The sequence below is a fragment of the Pelodiscus sinensis genome, chromosome 6 (genome assembly GCF_049634645.1).
Source record: "Pelodiscus sinensis isolate JC-2024 chromosome 6, ASM4963464v1, whole genome shotgun sequence".
Classification (NCBI taxonomy): Eukaryota; Metazoa; Chordata; order Testudines; family Trionychidae; genus Pelodiscus; species Pelodiscus sinensis.
In genome coordinates, this window is record NC_134716.1 from 94,944,351 (window position 1) to 94,966,261 (window position 21,911).

The 21,911-nt window shown below is 44.9% G+C and overlaps 1 protein-coding gene across 2 annotated transcripts in view; it reads right to left on the bottom strand.

Annotated features, from left to right (window-relative positions):
* Nucleotides 1-21,525, bottom strand: part of RAB3C (RAB3C, member RAS oncogene family) — a 217,433-nt gene extending 195,908 nt beyond the window's left edge. Inside the window, exons 1-2 of one of the 2 annotated variants that reach the window (XM_075932411.1) lie at nucleotides 21,224-21,525; nucleotides 3,344-3,571 (exon numbers count right to left, since the gene is read on the bottom strand). In XM_075932411.1, coding sequence (XP_075788526.1) covers nucleotides 3,344-3,571; nucleotides 21,224-21,241 — 246 coding nt within the window. In that variant the 5' untranslated portion in view covers nucleotides 21,242-21,525. Of the gene's footprint in view, nucleotides 1-3,343; nucleotides 3,572-20,427; nucleotides 20,651-21,223 lie in introns of those variants that run through there. The other variant, XM_006112663.4, reaches the window with a different exon arrangement.
* Nucleotides 21,526-21,911: the final 386 nt, after the last annotated feature.

Here is a 21,911-nt window from a genome sequence, read left to right on the forward strand (position 1 = left end):
TTGTTTGAAACCCCCAAACATCTCAAACATGCTCCATGAAAACAGCTTGAAAAAATAATGATTCATGAACACAAATATTGCTGAGAAATATAGTATGCCAAAATGAAAGACTTTATGTGACTTGCACTTAGATAGAAGAACACAGGACAATGGCCTAGAGCAGGGGTGGCCAACCCATTCTGGACAAAGAGCCAAGATAGCAGTAGATCCAGTGCAAAGAGCCGGGACAAAGTTGTTGAGAAAAAAAAAGTACTGCCCCTTTTGCCCCTTTAAAAGGAGCCCTTGGTCGCATTTGGGGTTGAGGGGGAAAAAAGGGCTCTGCCCCTTTAAGAAAATGCATTTAAAGGCTTTTGGGCCACATTAGGCTCCTCCTGGCCGATGCCATCTTTAATTCTCCATCTTTCATGGCCGTGCCAGATGGCTCCCCTGTCCAGGTCAGCACAGGGAGCCGGGAGGAGAGGGCCATTTTGGGGGGAGCGGGGGCGGCTTACGAGCCATGGGAGGAAGGGGGGGGGGCTTCGCGAGCTGCATCCGGGGAGGAGGGGGAGGGAGAGCCGCATGCAGCTTGCGAGCCTCGGGTTGGCCACAGCTGGCCTAGAGAGTGCTACATGGAATGGAATGCCATATACACTACTGCTAGCAAAGTATTTCAGTTTCCATCGCATTGTTCAGAATGGATAGTTTTAATTTTAATGCTTTTAATTGCTAATTTGGTTTGGATGGTCATAACAAGCAAGATTTGCCAGCATACTTTGATTTCATATATGTTAAAGTCACAGTCTTTTGCCATTGATTTCCAAGGGAGCATTAGTAGACAAATACATGTATCTATCTACAAAGAACATCTGATCATATTTGCTCTGATTCACCCAGTCAATGCAATATTACTAACATGCAGTTTGAAAACTGAACTGAATGGCACAGGAATACCATTCATTTCAAAAAGACATTGTGTAGTCAAATAAAAGTAACGAAGTACTTACTATACAGTATGATTCCACAGATCTAGATACTACATACCAAGAACAGTATATAAGCTGTCAGTATAGTTTATGAGACGAGGTAAAAATAATCAATTTATTTAAAATTTTGCTCACTGGAATAGCTTCCTAGTAGATATAGGCAGATAGCTAGATCTAGCTCTAGATCTTATTCAGGAGGGTTTTGGGGGTTCAGCAGCCATACAGTTTTACTCTAGCATACCTTAGGGAAATACAGATGACAATAATGCAAAACACTAATACTAAAACAGCAAACAGTCCCTGTATCAGTTCAATTTTCAGTGACAAAGTTTTCTAAGATATGACATTAAAGTTTTGTACAATTAAAGGATGAGAGGCAGCATCGTCTAACAAAATAAATCTGAGAGAAGGCATCAAAAAGATCTAAATTCTATGATTCTGCCACTGCTAATGGATGACCCTGAGCAGACCATTTCCCTCGGTTTCCTCTCCCACCCTTTGTGTGGCTTGTTCATTTAGATTATAACCTTTTGGGACATGGGCTGTCCACATACTGTGTATTCACAGATTGCTTAGCACAAAGGAGATCTCATTTCAGTACAGTGCAAACCACCACAACAATGGAGGTGCCTGTTTGGATAGAACAGAAGGCTTATTCTAGGTGGCTAGAGTGCAACTCCAAAAGCCAGCTTCTGTCACTTTGTAACTCATTTAGATTAATACACTCCTTCAAGCCAATTACAAGTATGATGAGAAATATGATGTCAAACTATATACATTACTATAATGCTGTAAATGAATGTTGCTGCTTTTGTTAGGAGACACATGACCAATTAATTCAATTGTAGAGGCCACTTCGTGATTTGAAATAAATGAAGGAGAACTGTATAAAGATTATAATGGAAATGCAATTTTACTGCTCCATTATCAGGAGATAATGAGTTGGTGTCAACATGAATTACCATATCATCACCATAGTTTCCAAAGGTGCTGCCGTGAGCTTTGCCATATCATTGCTGAGAAAGACCATGCTCTGGAAGCAATTAACTAATGTCAGCATTGTATGTATTAATCATGTTATGGATATGACCTAAACGGATAAAAGAAAAGTAGAGAAATTAAGGAGACAAAGATGATGCGGTCCTGCCTCAGGGGAACCACAGAACAATGGGTGACTTCATTTACTCTGGGAAATTCATCATGTTAAAAAAATTAACACTTTTTCTATAGTTATGTAAAAAACATGTTAGCTGGTCAGGTCAAAGCTAATCCTAGGGCACTGCAGAGATAACAATGATCAGCTCACATGATTTCAGACATTACTTGTCCATACTAAGGGTGAATCAAGTTTAATACCATGTGTTGTTACACAAGGCACTTCTCTTGTATACACCAGGCCTCAATGCTCTTCTTAATAAGGGACTGACTTGCTAGGGAGAAGACCTGAGACACAGTTTTAAACCTCTCAGATCCCCAGGAACTACATGGAAAGGAAGCATTAATGCTAAGTGGGTGTCTAGTCTTTTCCCTCCCATCTTGGCAATGTGGATTCTGTAGGATCTCTGCTAACATTAACTCCTGTGTTTGGGCAATGCCAATCTCTGCAAAGAGGTTGGAGCAGGACTTAATGTTACTTCTACATACATATCCACGGGAATATCCTTGGGGGTCTGTGGGAATCTTGCCACAGAGAACAGATGTCCCTGGCATCAGACTTTTCTATTTCTGACATGTTCCCATTCCTTCCATTCCTGAGCTGCACAGTCCCATCGATAAGTGGTTTCTGCAAGCTCCCAAACAGCAGAACTCTCAAATATTCCCTTCTGTTTTTCCACGTTTGCTCCTTTCTGGCATGTAAGTGAAAGGAAAAGTCTTTCCATAGACCCTCTACTGTAGCTCCTAAATTCAAAATTTTCATTTTGAGAGACAGAGAAAGACCTTTACTGGTATTTCAGGATAGTCCTCAGTATTTACTGAACATCTAATATGTGAACGTGGCCCAAAATATGAAACCTAAGCCATGAATGTCTCCTGTTGTATTTCTCAGAGAATCTACTACAGAATGTGAATTCTTCTGCATTTGAGCAAAAAATACTGTACACCTTTTAATATATTAGACAATTGGATAGTGCAGAAGAGAGCTCTAGGGCCAGATTAGTAAAGGAATCTAGGTTTAAATTATAGTAGAGTTATTCTTTATAAATCTGGCTCTGAGTGCTTTTCAGTACTGTGCTATGTGTATTAATATTACTATACAGAGTACTAGACATACTCTACATCAGAGACCATGGAAAGAAGCATCCTCTCAGGCAGAACAATACCTATGTACTGTGTCAGGACAACACCCAACATTCAGACAACATAAGTGTTTTTCAGCTTACCCAAATCTGTAACTTAATCCTTTTTTCATTTTTGAAAACTGTTTTGACTTTGAAATCAATCCCGACCGTGCTTACGAATGCAGATGTAAAGGAATCATCAGCATAGCGGAACAAAAAGGAGGTTTTCCCGACACTGCTGTTACCAATGATGAGCAATTTGAACATGTAATCAAAGTTCTGATCAGACGTGTCTTTCTGGCCATATCTGGAATCTTGAGCAGATGCCATCTGTAAATCAAAATAAAAAGGAATTTTTAGGGTCTGTTTTACTTAATAAATCAGAGACATTTATATTTTATTGGACTCCTCGGCAATAGATATCAATAAATTCAAGGACAAGATCACAGAGACCCTAAGTCTCTTACGATACTTGTATCCATGGTAATGATTCCCACTGCAAAAGAAAATGGCAAAACACTTACAGTATTAAGGCTAACTATCACTGTTAATCAGTATAAACAACAACAAACACATCAAAAGACCAGATCAATTTCTGAATATAGTATAAAAAAAAAATCTTTCTTCACAAAATGTAACAGCATACTCACATAAAAGTACTATATGATACTACTGAAAGATTTACCCAGCATTGCTCGGATCCTTAACTAATTTAAATGAAGAAAAACAAAATTAATTCCTTGCTCTGCAGTTGGGCTGAGGCTGAGGGGTTCAGTAGGTAGGCTGCCCCAGGGAAAGAGGACAACTCCAGCCCTCTCCCATCACAGTAGCTTGAGGCCTCTCCATGGGTATGTCTACACAGCAAAGTTATTTCGAAATAACAGCCCTTATTTCAAAATAACTTTCCTAGTGTCTTCACAGCCAAACCTCTATTTTGAAATTAATTCGAAATAGCAGAGTGCTTATTTCGAATTTGGTAAACCTCATTCTACGAGGAATAACACCAAATTTGAAATAGCTATTTCGAAATAAGTGCTGTGTCGACACTTATTTTGAAACAGGGGGCCTCCAGCCTTCCCAGGGTGCCCTTGTGGCTACTCCAGCCTCAACCAAGAACACTTCTCTCACTCCCCCCTTCCCCGGAGTCCTTAAAGGGGTAGACTCTGGCCAGTGCCTGTGCCAGCTCCAAGCCTGCCAGCCCAAAGCCAACAGTCACTGCCCCTAACCCAGTGTCCCCAAAACATGAGCCAGCAAGCCACTGGCAGCCAGCCCTCCACCGCTCCCCAAGAGCAGTCTGCCAGTTACCAGGAGCCTGCCAGGGCCCAGAGAAGGCAGACGTCTTCCTGGTCCAGGGTGGAGATCAACGACCTTATTCAGGTTTGGGGGGGATGCCCCCAATGTCCATGATCTCTGCACTAGACGGAGGAACGCAGCTGTCTATGGCAGGATAGCAGCCAGCCTGGCCACCAAAGGCTACATGCGAACCCAGGAGCCAATTAAGTTGGTCCGGCAAGATCCCCCGCCCCTGAGCTTCCCCTCCCCCTTCTTCCCCTTGATTCCCCCTCCCAGGTTTCCCCCTCCCCACTCCCTTCCCACCTTCTTTCCCCAGTCTCACTAGAGTTTCATTCCCCCCTTCCCCCCTGAGTTTTGTTAAATAGAGAAAGTTTGTGTTTATGAAAAAACATGTATTTTATTTTACATCAGGAAGGGAGGCTGGGGGAGGTAAGTGGAAGGATGTGAGGGAGGAATGAGGCACAAGCCCCCAGTGGGGCAGACCAGGGAGGCTCTCAGTGCTCCTCAGGGTGGAAGCTCTCCCGCAGGGCCTCCTGGATACAAACAGCCCCCCAATGGACCTCCCAGATGGCTGCCTGCAGAAAGTGCAGCCAGGCTCGCAGCAACGGGTCCAAGAGAAGCACCAGAGTGCCCAGAGGCAGCTCTGGCTCCATGTTGCAGAGTGCTGCTGTATCCCAAGTGAGGGCAAGCAGAGCACGCAGGGACAAAATGCTTTGCTGTCCCTCATCGAGGTAGACAAGCAAGCAGGGAAACCTGAGAACTGGCTGTCCATGGGGGTCCCTTTAAGCACTGGCCTCAGATAGCCTCAGGCATCAGCCACACAAAGTAACTCCTGACCTGAGGCCCTGCCAGACCTGGTTCTGGCTGGCCTTAAATGCGATTCAGCGTCCACTATTTCGAAATAGCAAACTGTTATTTCAAAACAAGACGTGTTATTTTGAAATAAGCTATTTCGAATTAACTATTTCAAAATAGCTTATTTCGAAATGACGCTGTAGTGTAGACATACCCTATGACAGTTGCAGCTCCGGTGTGTGCAGCTGGGGGGGAGGTGCACGTCCCCCAGCTGGAGCAGGTCCAGGTTTGTGTGCCCACTGCGCTCCCCAGCCATAGTGAGGAATGCAGCAAACCGTGCATTTTCCCCTTGCTCTGTGATGAAGGAGAATAGCCAGCAATGTGAATGGAGGGCGGGGAGGCAGAGCTGCAGCCTTCCCCACCAGCTCTCAAGGAGATGTGGGGGGTTGGGAGGCTCGGGGCTGAGGCAGTGCCTAGGTTGGCCAGCCAGGCCCTTTTATCTGCCTGATGATTCTGCCTGGTTTTATGCTTCTGAGTATGCAAAGCTTCCCCTTACCCCCACACAACCGAACCCTGACCTTGCTTTAAGTTTTGATAAGAGGACGCTGTGTACCAAATTTGGTGATCCTGGCTCTGTTTAGGAGGAGTTCTTCAACAAATGGAGAGACAGACTCGGTCAAAACAAACTCTCCCAAATATAAGTTAGACTAGAAGACTTACTTGGCATTGCTCCAGTCCTTTAGGGCATGTATGGAGGGGTGCAGGAGTCAGGGCAGGGGGATTGGGTGTGGGGCAGCTTAGGAGAGTGGGTCTGGGTGCATGAGTCAGAGGGATGGAAGGGGTGGGAATTTCAAAGCAGGGGGCTGGAAGGTCTGGGGGGCTCACAGTGGCAAGGATGGTGCTACAGCTGTTGCTCCCGCCCCCAGCTCCTCTTAGAGGGGGCCAGTCCTGTGGTGGCTAGCTCCAGTTGCTGGCAGGACTATTCCATGAAGGAGGGCCAGGGTTGGTGCTTTGTGGGGGAGAGGGCTGTGTGGCCCAGCCCTGGCCCCAGCTCCCAGTGGTGCTCCTGGAGGGTGGGGGCTGCACCGCCAGTGGTGTTCATGGGAGCAGCAGGGCTGCACAGCTCAGCCCTCGCTCCCAGTGGTGCTCCTGGAAAGGAGGGACCAGGGCTGCATGGCCCAGCCCCAGCATGGCTGCTGGCTGGTGGGTACTGCAGGCGAGGGCTGGGGGAGGGGTTTAGGGCAGGAAGCCACTTACCTGGACCAGTGGCCAGCAACATGGAAAACCCTGACCCCAGCTGGCCATTCTCCACCTGGTATGGCCGCCCCGCTGTGGTCACTCCACAGTATACCTGTCCCTCATGCTTGCGGCCTCCTGCGGTCACTCTGCAATATAATCAGCCCTCTCCTTTTCTGTGTTATGGGAAACAATCTTATTCCAGGCACATCCCATTTTCCTAGTGTAACCCACACACTGAATGTGCTTCACTGTCCCACGTAGTGACACTTAGAGCACAGAGAAAGATACGAACAAGGGAGCTCTACAACCTAAGCTGAGAAACAGCTGGCTTTATAGGTCATGCTTTAGAGGCTACTACAGGAAGATCCAGAAGTCCTAGGTTCAAATCCATCTGGTGGCAGTTACACTAGCACAAATAAACCCTCATCTTGCTTTAAGTTAGGATAAGAGGAAGCTGTGTACCAAATTTAGGTTTTACCGTTTAGGAGGAGTTTTTGAAAAAACTGACTCACAGACAGACACACAGATTCTCTAAAATACATATAAAGATGATATATTAGATGGTAAAATAAGGAGGCAATGTGAGGTGTAACTGTGCAGTGTAGACACAGGGGTATATTCACTCAACTTTGCAATCCTTGCCTTTGTCAACTTGTGCCACAATCTTTATCTATTTTAGATCCAATGAAACTGCAGGACCCATTTGATGTGGCAAGGTCACAGTTTTCATAATAGCTAGAGCCTCACCCAAAGCATTTTGCCACTACTCTTTTCATTATCACATACCCTCTTGGTAAAGTCATTTTGCCAAAAATATCTTCCTTTTGTTCTCTTTCAGTCTCTTCTTCTATGTGCAGCAGTAGAATTTTGAACACAATGTTCAAATGCAATACAGTTAATGCATGAATACAGTGTTCATGCAGTACAATATTACAGATGATAGGGGCCTATATTTTTAAAGAGCCCTATGTTTTAAATTAGGCTAATAAATCTACATTTAGACAACTAAATAAATGGGAGTTCCAGATGATCAGCCCTGAAAATTTCGGCCTACATTACCATTCGGACACTCAAAATCATAAATATTTAGTTAAGAATGTGAATGATTCATTTATACAAGCAAAAACACCTACATAGTCCATTGCATCGTCAGCAAAAAGTCTAAACTGTGTATTTTCAGCCCCTTTTATAAAAAATATTACAGCATTCACATTAATAGTTCAGTACTCTACAGTTAGGCTACAGTAGAACTCTGGAAATGTTCTGTAAAATTAATGAAGCAAATAGTATTTCTTTCAACAGAGCATTCAAAAGATATTTCAGATATTATTGTCCTGACCTTCTAAGGGTTACTGTCAGGCTTCTTGACTTCCAAACTACTTGCTTGAAACGTTGTTTTAAATCTACTGGTTTGAATATGACAGGACTGCTAATTGCTGCAGAACAGACTTTCAATCATCATTACTGTGATGTCTTGCATCATCCTCCCACTGACACCCCTCTGCCTATATTCTAGGACACAAGTAACATACATAGTCACATGTTCACATGTGCGCTATGTAAGACATCCGAATTATTATTATTTCTGTTCTTAACGTATCACTGAAGCAACTAACTGGAAAAAGGAAAAACCCTCCTCTTGCGTAATGTATCAGCCTAAATGTGTGTTTACACCAGTACCCTCTACTGGACAGAAGCAGAACTCAAAAGCTTGTACCTGTATTTGCACTCCTTTGGTTTTTGGCCCAAAGAGAGGATATATAAAACCTAACATGGCTCATGGTGATCCTCCTTTCTCTCAATCTTAAGGGGAGGTCTGGGAAATGCTCTGAGAATTTAAGTCAATGATTTAGAGAATCTGATGAGTTTAAAGCCAATCACATTATTCTTGGCCTGACATGATCTTTGAATGTTTGGATTTGGCAATACAAATTACAGTGCACATACATTCCAGTTTCAGACAGGGACAGAGAGAAAACCTTGATATTGACTGTATATAGCAAAAATTGCAAACAGGTGTGCCTATAGTTAGGCAAATGAATCCACATATAGATACTTCCACAGGGTAGCTGGATCCATGACCTTGCCTATAGAGTCAGGGCTCTCTGCTGACCACCCTGTTAGCAGGAGCCGATGCCTACAAAAAGATCCTGAGAAAATTCTGTTACCTTGCTTTGAATATATGCCTTGTCAACTTCACCAGGGTATTAAAGATGCAACTCATGTAGATATGTTAGGGCTTCCTGTAGGATCTCGTACTAACCAGGCTTTGGGAGTAAACGGAACATGAAGCTCAGCCTACATTATCACTAAAGATAAACTCCAGCAAAGGGACCTTATGTAGCATGTGCCAATCTGCAGCATGCTGGGAATGCCTCAGGCTCATCAGAAGTACCTAACTGCCTCATCTTCAGAACAGCTTAGCACAGTCACAGACAGCTTCAATTTACCAAGGTTCTTGACTAAATGTAAATGTCAGCACCTAACTTTAGGCATGGAAGTTTGAAAACACTGGCTTTAATACTTATAAAACTTATTTTGCATGTGTGTGCAAAATGTGAGTGTCATTGTGTGTCATGATGAGATTTAATTAGGTAATATTTAATGAAGTTAAGATGAAAATCAGTAATCATGACTAACTGAACATGTCAATAATCTTTCATCTTTCTGATTTCTTTAATAAATACAAACAAAACCGTTCTACTTTCATGCCTCCAACTCAGTCTTGAATGACTAGATTTCTTAGTAAACATATACCAAAAAAAGAAAATAAAATGTTAATTATAGCTTTATGCTCATTTATAGCTTTTAGCTGTACATTGTTTACAAAAACACCAAGCCATCATCACTGAAAAAAAAAAATCTGGCAAAGCATAATATGACAAAGCACCTGTGTGATGTCAACACACCATAGATACACCCTGTTCTGTTCCACTCTACATCTGGTTCCATCTATTGCTGGAATATATCTGAACCCAGTGGTCACTAATTCTAGATCCACAGCTACAGCAAGAGGCCAGGAGAAGACACCTTTTTTCTTGACTGTCACCTGAGAGTTGTCATCCTCATGCCCACACACACATTTATAGGTATACAAAATCAAGGGGTGCTGGGCTGCACAGTAACAGGGTCAAAGACCAGAGACCAATCTGAGACAAGGTCAAGTCAAAACTGCAAAGTCAGAGTCAATTACCAAATTAAGAGCATAGGTGAGAACAGGGACCAAGCTGGGCCAATGGTGTTTCACTGGGATCAGCAATGGTCTTCAGCCAGAGTCAGTAAATATGGATCTGGAGCACGAAGCTGAGATTGAGAGTCATGAGTCTGGGATCAAGGCAAGTTGCAACAAGGAGCAGCAAGCAGGGTGTAAGGCAGAGGCGCACCACCAGTGGTCTGCATTGCTGAGACAACTCCCATAAATGGCTTGCTGTTTTATAGAGGATGTGTCAGCCAGTCAGGGAATCATGGAAGGCTGGTGCTCATGCCCCTTCCATGGGACTTCCTGAAAAGCTGTGTCACCAAGAGGAATTGAGAGACTTACACCTGGGCCCTGATGGAAACAAGGAAGCAGAGCCCCCATCAAACCCGACAGACTCCAGCTCTCAGCCCATGGGTTCTTGCAGAAACTGAGTCATAAAAATCCTGGAAGAGTGACATTCTACTAGAAAATCAGAAGACTGGAGTACAGGTACGGTACAACAGACAGATGTGGCAGGGTGTTGCCCTGCCCTGGACCTTTCAGGGGCCAAGGAGCTGGAGGGAGGAGAGCCCAGCTGTGGGCAATTAGGAGGGCCCAGCTGAGGGCTATAAGAACAGCTCCTGGGAGCAGAGTCAAGGACTGGCCTGCTGCTCTGGAAGAGAGAGCAGTTAAGACCTGATGGCCAGGGAAGAAGATGGCTCCCTGGAGAGGGAAGGACTGGGATGGCTCAGGCAGGCGGAACCCAGGCTACACGGCCTGAGGCCCAGTGCTGCATAGGAGGCCAGGGTGAGCAATGGAGGCAGCCCTAAAGGGGCTGGGCCACATAGGAGGTGGTCACAGCTAGCAAGGAGGTAGCTGTGGTAGTCAGGGGGAGACTGAGCCAGGGAAGTCCCAGCCCATAAGTCCAGGAGGCAACCATGCAGGCAAAGGTGTGCCTGTTACCAGGGAGCAGAGGCCTGGAGATCCTGCAGCCTGCCTAGAGGAGCTGTTAAGGGGCCTGAGGTCACGATGGCGTGAGGGGAGTTAGGAGTCCCCAAGGAGAAGAACGGGGGGTCCCCGAGCCTCAGGAGGACCCTGGAGGCAAAGTGAACCATAACAACGTGGACTCTCCCCCAGAAGAGGGGTGTGGAGAAACCGAGGAGTGGTCACTGCCCGAGGGCAGTGCCCTGAAGCCACCACCACACCCAAATGGGGCATCTGAGCAGCCAGCTACTTGCCCCAACTGGCCACTCTGGAGGGAAGAGCCAGGCCAAAAAAAAAAAAAGTGAGTGAACCCGCTACACAGAGTATTGGGAAAGTTGGATATATCCATACTAGAATTTTATTTTGGGAGACTAAGGGTGCATCTACACTGCACTGTAGCTTGAAATAAGATCTGAAATTTAAATAGCTCAAATTGTGTATATTATTTCAAAATAACCCACTATTCCAAAGCATCCCTTCCTCCTCATGGAATGAGGTTTACAGGGACATCAGAGTAGCGAGCCCAAAATAATGGGCTTGCTGTTAAGATGTGGGATAGCTATTTTGGGATAAGACTGTACCCCAAAATAATGTAGTGTAGCTGCAGCTTAATAGTATACACACTTATAGCTATGGAAGTGGAAGGCAAAAGATTTAAATAAGTTCATACTTCTGAACTGGGCAAATGTGTGCGAAGCATAGGAGGATTACTGAGAATTTTACACAGTGTTCCCCTTTATTAATTGCAAACTACTGGGAATGTATGCTCTCAAAAAGCTCTGGAGGACAATATATCTCTTTCTAGAAGTACAACTACACCCCAGGATATATACTTTATCATTCCTAGCAGTGGTTCCCTCACTGTAAGGGCTGAGGAACATTAGCAGAGGAGTATGAGGCGCTGCTGCCTGCGTTGCTCATGGGGACACTGTTCTGTGGATAATCAAAGAACTTCTATTTCTCAGAATGTTTATTCAGTAGTAAATATACCAATAGAAGGAAAAAAAGACAGTCGACAGTGGCTGTAACAAATGTGTCAAATTCAACATTCCAAACAGGCTAGTGTCATTATGTTCCTGCTCTAGAACAGTGCAAACCCTGCCATTACTTTGCCATTTTACTATTATATAGGCTGAATTTTACTTTCAGCAAAACACAAAGAACTTTCTCAGAATCACAAGTCGGCACTTGTCTATTCACAATAACTGAGTATAAAATAGGGTATTTATTATAGGGTCCCATTCACATCTGGCAGGGCAACACTAACAAACTTGTTCTTTCACTGAACATTCAGCAGGTACTCTTAAATCCACCAAAGAAAGAAGCATGTGGCTTGGCTACAAATGGTGAACTGCAGCCAATGGGAGCTGTGAGGCTGCTATGCCGCGGTGCCGGTAAGTAAACAAAGCATCACAGACAGTTAGCAGATTTCTCAAAGTGGTTTCATGAACCACTTTGAGAAACATTGCTCTAGGAGAAAGCTGATGAATGCAGGCCTTTGGGCCTGGCAAGGGGAGGCTGCCACCCCAGAGATGGGGTGGCAGGTGAGATCCAGGCCCACCCCTACCACCTGGCTCCAAACAAGGGCCTTAACTGTGGCAGTGGTTTGCCACTGCATTGGTGGGGATTTAGCTGCAATACACCGATGATTCCTAGGTAGAGCTACTGCCTAACTAAGGTCAGCTCTTTCCTTCCCTTTGGCATGTCCCTGGAACCATGGGGCATCTTCATCTCCTCCCCTCAGGTAGGTGGCCAGCAGCAGGCATGGGGGGTAGATACTGGTTCTCTGGTGGGCAGGGCATCACTGGGCTCAGTAGCTGAGTGTGAGCAGGATCTGTCTGCCTCCCTTGGAGCCTTAGCCCCAATTTGAGCTGGAGGCTCTCCCCTTTATGCTTCTGGTTCCTGTTACTTGCTTCTGGTGGAAGAGGGGAGGCAGATCTGGCTCTGCCCACATGGGCGAGAGGGTAGTTTTTTACTCTCTGGCCACACCACGTCACTCCACAGGGCACAAACAAGCATAAACAGTAGGCATGATCCTTTGTATTGCATGAAAATAAGTCTCAGGTCATATGGGCATCTCTTTTCTTATTTCCACAATACAAAGTAAAAACGTGTGATGGCAAAGGATGAGAACAGAGTCATATTCCAAGGCTAGAAGGGACCATTGTGATCATTCAGTCCCAGGATAGGCAATAAGTGGCCCACAAGCCAAACACTGTTCACCAGCGTTAGCCCCTATCAGGCCAACAGATGCATTGTTTACCTGAACATCCAGTGGTACAGCTGCTCACAACTCCCATTGGCCACAGTTCACCATTGCTGGCCAGTGAGAATTGCAGGAAGTGGCTCATGCACAGCCACCACTTCCCACAGTGAGCTGTAGTGGCTCATTTTTGCACTGGGACTGAGGTAGCAGCAGGAGCAGGAGGAGCAAGAGGCACCACCCTCTCTCCTCCCGTGGGCCCCCCCCCCCCCCCCATAAGATGGTACCTCAGATGGGGCACCATACTCTCCCCTCACCGATGTAAACCGGGACTGAATTATGGCTTATCAGCCAGCTAAAAGAGCTGCCCTGGGAGCTCATTCCAGTTGCTTAGCTCTGCAAGATAATTAACTGTTGATATGTAAATACAGCTCATGCCAGAAGGGTGAAGGAATCTGAGGTGTGGCTACGTAAATCCAATTCAGCCAGGGCTGATGGAGGATCAGTGTTGGAATGGAGTCATCCTTGATGGACTGGTGAGCCTGAGGGGCAAAAGACATTGCTCAATCCTTTTGAGCTGGGACAGTTACTTGTGGGGGAGGGGGCTATGAACTCTGTTTGTGGTATTTTCCTAAGATAATGCCATGTGATTTCTCTTTCATAAAATGTTTCTTTTCGACACTCAGACTCTGTGCTTGCGAGTGGGGAAGCATTGCCTCTCAGAAGCGCCCGGGGTGTGTGAATTTCCCAAGCTACTGGGTGGTGGCTTGAGCCAGTTCTGTGAAAGATGGACCCTAGATATTGAACCCGGCCCTGGTTGCTGCCGGGCCTACCCAGTGGAAGGGTTACACCCACATGGCCAATTTTGCTGGTGGCAGCACTAGGCCTGATGCAGTGGGAGAAGGAGGCAAAGCAGGGGACACCCTCCTCCCACCTCAGTATTGGCAGCCTGGCAGGGGCTCTGGGCCACCCCCGCCCTCCTTGACTTGCAGGGCTGATTTTTGCTAGCAGCGGCGCTGGCACTGAAGAAGCAGCAGCAGGCGGCAGAGCAGGAGGCGATTCCCTCCCTTCTCAGTAATGGTGACCCAGCTGGGGCTCCACACTCACCCCCCCCCATGGGGGCACAAGACACTTAGGGAGGGAGGGGACACACCACCAATAGCTGCTCCCCCTGCCCATGTGACCATAACTGTCATGCTCACTAGAGTATCAGCCTCACTCTGGGGAGTCTGGGGGCAAAGGTGTGTTGAGTGAGGGAGTGGTGGGATCATGGGGCAAAGGGTGCTGGCATGGGCTACAGGGTTCAGAAGTTAAAGGGTCAAATGGCACAGGATGCGAGGGTGGCAGTTAAAGAGTGTTAGACACTGTGGAGCAAGGGGCTGGGTTGAGGCTAGGTGGACAGCTATCATTTTATTTGTATATTTTCATATTTATTTGCATAATGAATATCTAAATATGTGAATAAAATATTATTGGTCCACCAAAAGTTTGTGAATAGGTTTGCCAATCCACAGTATAAAACAGGCTGCAAACCACTGCACTAGACAATATTCCAGTAGGCAATTGCACCAGTGCCACATTAGGTGAAATAACCTCTCTGTTCCAATCAAGATTCTGTTTAGGCATCCAAAGATTGCATTAACTCTTTTAGCCACATCGTTGCACTGGGAGCTCATGTTTAGCAGATTATCTTCCAGGACCCACAAATCTTTTAGTCACTGCCTCCCAGAATAGTCCCTGATTCTGCTAGCATAGCTTACGTTGTTTGTTCCTTGATTTCCACATTTACATTTTGTCTCCATTAAAAGTTCAGTTTGCTTGTATCAACTCACCAAGCAATCCAGATCACCCCGTACAAATGACCGCGGCCCTTCATACTTACAACTTCCCAAATTTTTGTCACTTGCAAACTTTACCATTGACAATTTTATGTTCTTTTGCAGGTCACTGATAAAAATCTTAAATTATGTAGGGCAAGAACTGATCCCTGAATGAGGATGTCTGAAGAGTTATGAGTTTATGTGCAACACACACCATGCTAAATGAGGCATTTAGTCATGTTCCTTCGTATGGCCTTACAGGACCTACTCCTAGACAGAATTGATGTCTGTGCAACAATATTCTTTATCAAGGCAGGATTGAGTTCCCTGAACTCTGTGATGCCTATCAAGTCATCTTGCCTTTATATGCACAGAACATGCTGCACTTGTGCCATACAAAATGAAGCCCCTGCACTGATACAAAATAGGATGAAAAGGGAAATGCTCCTGTTTGGCCAAGACATGCCCAGGCTTATTCCTTTGTTTTACAATATTCTGTGTTAAGATATTTTTATAATTATGTAAGGGAAAAAAACAAGTAAAGTCTACTGTTGTGAGTGGGAAGAATTCTGTTTCTCCCCCTCACAAGGACAGTCAGTGGTTGATTTCTCCAGTGATAATGATTTATAGGGATGTTTCAAAGAACAGCATTGCCTTTCTATTTATGACGATGCCCTCTAAGTCACAATTATTACTACTATTTACTACAAAGAAATAGACTCCCACTCACTCCAGTGATATAATTCCTCACACCTGAAGGCATGCTGTGTTACCTTTACTTTGTCTATGAATAATCAAACATATGTATTTAGAACAATATAGAAATACAGTAATGGGCCAAATTCAAAATTGACTGATAGTGCAGATGATCCTGTGGACTCCAATGGGACTGTACTGAATGCAAATCACTACTCAATTTGGCCTTGATGTTCAAGTTCAATCTCTTTTCTAAAATGGTTAAAATGTGACAAGGAGCCTCATACACAAGATCCCTTCATGTCCTCCGTGGTTGGCTGGCATAAGCATGAAGAGAAAGTCAGTCTTGTGTTTAAAGCACAGCCCTGGATATCAGGATTTTGTGTTCTATACCTCACTCTTCTACAGCCTGCCTTTGTGATCGTACCCTCCTTGTGGCTTGGCTTCCTGAAGGGTCAAATGAAGATAACAATACTTAGCAATATCAGAGGATGCCCACCTGCCTCTGAGATGTTTTGAGGTTTCAGTCATTAATGTAGTCACAGCACCATAATCACAACAGATGAAAGGTGCTATTAGAACAGCAAAGTACTGTTGGAATGGTGATCTTAATACATGTTTTCCCCAGCACAGCAGCAAAGTTTGCAAGTATCTGCCTCCCTTTGCTCCACTTGTCACCAAGTTATGGGAGCAGTTTAACAATGTTTGTAAGAGACGTCACTAATGTTGTTTAAGACAGACACATTCTGAGGAGCAGTCTAGTTCACAGCATATAAATATATGCATACTACTTCAGCAAGAAACCCACCTTACAACCAAATATTCTGTGTACAATATGTGACTATAACCCTAGCCAGTCAGAGAATCAAGACTCTACAACATCATTTAAAAAGTGTGGAATTTTTTATGCACATCCTCCAGGAACAGCAATGTACTATGTTGGTAACAGAAAGTTAAACAAATTGGGAAGGAGCAGATAGTTTTATTGAATGCTAAGAGACATGTGGTTATGTTAACTGATGTTCTTGTATAGCTTTTATTTGGCTTTATTCATCAGTTTGATATTAGCATCAAAAGAGCTTGGAAATAGCATTTCCTTTTCCCTTCTGCTGTTGTCAGTCTCCATTTTGTTTTGACATATTTTCTAATACATTAGAAACCAGCATAGCTTTGTTTTGTTTACTGTTGTACAAGCACAACCATCACTGGTGACAGCAGAATGTGAAAAGTTCTGAGGAAAATATGCTTATTTCCTTCCTTGGTAGAGAGAAAGTCACACATTGCTTTTTCTGACTCCTTATACCCTCTTCACTCTCCAGATCAGCCAGATTCAATAGGTCCATGGTTCTAATCTGATGCCCTGCCAAGTTCATGGTAGGGACTCAGCAGATCTGGATTTCCCTGCTAAGCCAACTGCCATCTCGTGTGCTCTGAAGCCTCCTGAGATTGTGTGCCCCAGAATGCATTGCATGCCTATAATTCCACCAGAGTGTAGCAGACAGCCCCAGGGAGAAAAAAAAATCCCTGAAAGACCGTCCAGTTGAATTTGCAGAATATCAGGCAAAATTATTGGGTGATACAAAGAAAATATGTCTACCAATTCAAAAAAAAGTCTTTACAAAAAGGTTCCAGATGAGTCTATTGTGATATTTAAAAAAGGTCAGTACTTCTATTTGTTCCAAATCAGTTTACTCGATGTTAATATAACATCCCTGACCATCAAAGTCCCATATCTCAGCCAAAATTATTGCAACACTCCTTTCCAAGCAAGCTTTATTGCCACTCCTCACTCAACTGTAAAAGCCAGGATTGAATAATTCACCTCCTACAACCCATGGCTGCATACACACAGCTACCTCACATGCCAGTCACATTGCTTTTATGTGGCACAGTGAACAGAATTCAGCACTGTTACTTCCAAAACCACAATCTTCCTGTTAGTAATATTAAGATATCAATCGGTCTTATTTTTCAACTTGTGACCAGACTGGCAGTAGAAAATTTCACAGTCCTGAAAAGAATTAAAAAACAACAAATGGTCCTGTAGCATCTTTGAGACTAACAAAACATGTAGATAGTGTGATCTCTAAGGTGCTGCAAGACCATTTGTTGGTTTTAAAGTTTTTTTTCCAGTTACAGACTAACATGGCTACCCCTCACACTTTTAAACATAATCCTGAGCACATCTGATTCCATCCAGCAGAGGGCAGTGATATACATGCACATGGGTATATTATTGCATATAGTTGCACCCTCCCTTGATAGACTTTCCTCCTCAGGTATCTTGGACCTCATTGGCCCAAACATAAATAGATTGTTTGGGTATAAACAAGGATCTTGTGGATGCAAAAAAGATCAGTGCCATTGAGATTTCCCATAATTTCTTCTAATATTTTCTGAGATTATGTATTTAACTATTAGTTGACTTGTAAAGGAAACACTAGTTCTGGTTTTCTTCTTGATCAAAAGAATTAATGATTCTTCCTCTTTCTTTGCAATTCAGAAAGATTTTAGCAACAGAGAATACACATTTTCTCTATAACAGGCTATTCAATAAAACCATGGAACTTAAGAAAAAATATACATCATGTGCTTTATACAGGAAACCAGGTAACCAAAAGTCTTCCTTTACAGATAAAATAAGTAAATTGGACAATTAGTTCAGTCAATCAAAACCCCCATTTGGACAAAGACTGTGAACTGTACTTAGAGATAGAAAAAGAAATGTATCCTTAGAAGAACAACCCACAGCAGAATAGTGATTTGCCAGAAGATTTAATAAGAATAGTTTTTAGACATGCTGGGTGGTGGAAGGAAGTATTTGAACTGCAGCCTCTAAATGAAAATGACAACTAATTTGAATTAATCTGCCTGATTGCATTTTCATATCTTGGAGAAACCCAGATGCTGTGCAATCATAGTTTTGGATGAGACGTGCTGAAACATACATTATTTGTCCTTTCACCAACCTTTTTGGAAAAAAATGCACTCCTGTTTATAGCCCCCCCCCCCTTTTTTTTTTTACTTTTATACTAAGGAACTGTTTTCTGCTGTTTTTTTATAACAATGAACAATGTTACTACACATATAAATATCATATTTGATATGATTTTAACATGACAACTAGTTTTACAAATCTTGGATTTTTCTGTTTATGATTCTCTCTAGTTTTGTGCAATCATCTTGTTTCTATGGCTATTTAACAAGATTTTGCTCAATAAACTTAATACATGTGATACACAACTAAACCTACCGTACACTTTCCTCCACACACAAGCAAAATCTTCTATTTTCTTTGTAATTATACAAACCTATTTTTCTGCAGAACAAACTCCAAAGCCATTTACTTCAAAATATTATCCTAATATTTAAATAAAATTAAGTGTAAAACACAGAAAATGCTTTCTAAATATTCACACTACATGTATTAACCATACAGAACAGTATATTTTTAACAGCATCTAAACTAACTCTACTGTCTAGGCAGAAAACTGATAGAAATGCTTGGCTTATTTCTAATATTCCTCTTTGGCTGAAAGATGTCAGCATGTGTCAAATAAACAATTGATCTGATAAAGGATGTATGGGTTTATCATTCACTTTTCAAAGTCAAATAGATCCAGCTTCAACTGTGGTAATCAGAGCAATGTTACCCAAGATTTTAAGCTGTCTTTTTGTACAGTTATATTAAAAGGGATGCATATTTCACCCTTTCATGTTGAAGTTCTATTACTAGTACAGTAGCTACACCAGATAATAGCAACAATACTGTAAATACGGAAAGAGAAAACATGGCTGTTCTTCAAAACTTAAACTCACAGCATAACTGTAAAAAGGTTAGTTAAATTATATAACCTCCATATGATCGATTGCTACTAACATAAACATGATTGATTTTCCATTCAAAATCCTGTGTTCAAATGCACACTGTGGATGGAGCTTTGGTCCATGACTTGAGCTCCTATGAGCTATGGAAGTACAAATTAATGAATAATACAAATCACTAAAATAAATTAAGTCATGTATTGTAAATGGTTTTGAAACAACAGCTAGCTTGAGGCTATCAAAACAATAGCGCAGGACAATGAATAATATCGAAATATCCATCTCTTTCGCCAGTGTAAAGAGTTAGATTCTTCCCTACACAAAAACAATTAAGAAAGAGCTACCCTGTTCTTATCTCAAATTCTATCCTTTGATGCAAATGGACAACTGTCCAGTTAATTAACAGCCTTTTCTACTTAACTTTGAGATAAGAACTCACTGCATATAACACCCCCTCCCCCCCAAAAAAACTTTGAATTAATTCACTTACTGAGGAGCTTAGATTCATTCACAATGGAGCTTAATATGGGAAGAGATTGAAGCACTTCCTAATGCAGCACACATAACGGACCATACCCCTTAAAAGGCAACCCAGCCAGAAGGACATGTGGATGGAAAACGAAGCCCTGGCAGCCGCTCAGTAGCGAGGGCTTTCCCGTGTGCGTGGCACAAAAGGACAACATTGCCCACGGGGCTAGAACGCGCACAGCTGCCCGCTGCTCTGCTCCGCCAGCAGCGAGCGCCGTCTGGGCCCGGGAACGGCTCTGGCAGCAAGACGGCGTGTGCCCTGGGGTTGTGGTGCATCTCCGGGAATGGGAATTAGCCCGGCAGCTGGCCCAAGCCTGGCAAGCGGGCAGGCGGGGATCGCCCTTAGGCGAGCGTGCCCCGGTGCAAGGCGGCGGCCAAGCACGGGGCAGGTAGGACAGGGGAGAGCCTCGGGAGAAGGCGAGTCGGGCTGCGCCTCCTGCCCGCCGCAGAAGCGACACTCGCTTGCTCCCAGCCCCGGGCTCGGTGCCTGCTGTGCGCAGCAGCGCAAGGTCTGCCAACGCCACCGCACTTCCTCGGCTGCGGCCGGCCCCAGCGACCCCCCCGCCCCGAGCGCCGCCGGGGAAGCAGCTGCTCATTAGCCACTCGCGTCCCTTCGGCGAGCTACCTGCATGGGAGCCTCGTGGCGCATCCTCGGCCGCGCGTCCTGCCGCTGGCTCCCGGCGCCGGGTGGGTCCAGCCGAGCAGCGAGTGCGGCCACAGCCCGCCCCGCGCGCTCCGCCGGCGTTGGCTAACAAACCGGCGGCGGGATCAGCACCGGAGCTGTCCCCCCGGCCGCTCCCACGGATGGCCGGGCGCCCCGGTGGCCGCCCATGGGAACTGTAGTCCTCCCTGCTCCCTCCGCGGCTGCGAGCCCGGGCAAGCCGGGAAGGGTACGAACTACAGCTCCCAAGAAGCTCCTCGCGGCCCTTGCCTCCCTCCCCGTGTCCCCGGCTCCGCCTACCTCCTCCTCCCCCTGCCCCGCGTGCAGAAGCGCTGGGGAAGGCAGAGCAGGAGCAGCCTGGTGCAGCAGGAGGCCGTGCCCAGCCAAGGGGAGCGCTGCAAACTCCTCTCCCAGCTGGACGCTGGAAGTGACAGAGTGGGATGAGAAACCCAGTAGCAGGGCAGCAAGGGGTCCAGCCGTGCTAGGGAGCCAGCGCTACACGTGACACTTTAGTCTCCCCCCACCATAATCCTCTCCCTACAAGGCACCGTGGTTACCACTCTCAGCCTGGAGAGTTTATACGTTGCTTCCCAAGGTGATCGGATTTCAGCCGGCCAAGGGGATTCGGGTCTGCCCCCTCTCGCCCCAGCTTCTTAAACAAAACTCAGTTATTTGGCTGGATACTTTGGCAAGACAACAGAGGGCCCCACTGGTTAAGGAGACGCTGAATTGTTTGGGAAGGGCTGCCCCTCTGCCTTACCTTTCCGTACAGCTCCATTGGTAATGCTAGGAGATGGTGGCTCCGAAGTACAGCCCGAAAGGGATAACCCGCAGAACGGGCGAGGAGTGGGACAGGCGAGCCTCGGTGGAGAAAACGTGCTGCCGGGGGCGGGGCTGAGGCCAGGGCGTAGAAGGATGGATAACTTTGCACCCATGCAGGCAGCAGCGATCAATTAAAAGAAGTGGTGGCAGCAGCAGCAGCAGCAGGAGCAGGCATCTCAATAGAAAAATTAGCATTAGCCCAGACCCCCAGGTCCACTGTCCAGACACCTCTTCCATTCATTAGCTCAGAGCCACCAACCAGCAAGGCAAAGGAAAGGCCACAGGGTTATTTACACAACACAAGTTATATAAAATGCAGGCATTAATCAGCATAAGAAAATACAGCCAGAGGATGGCAGAAGTAATTATATCTGATCCTCACGCTCTGGCTCTGCAAATATTCTCCAGTTCAATTACCAGCTGGTATATGGATGCCTCAGGTGTTGGGGTTGGTGGGTGGAATTTGAAAAGGGAATATGAAAATGTTTCCTTGGTTCCCCCCAGCTTAGCACAAAGTGTATCCAATTTGTTTAATTAATAAGGTACTGACTTTATATAGCAACTGTTGCACTTAAAACTCCACTACTTTTGTAATGTCTAACTTTTGGAATCATGCCTCCCAATTT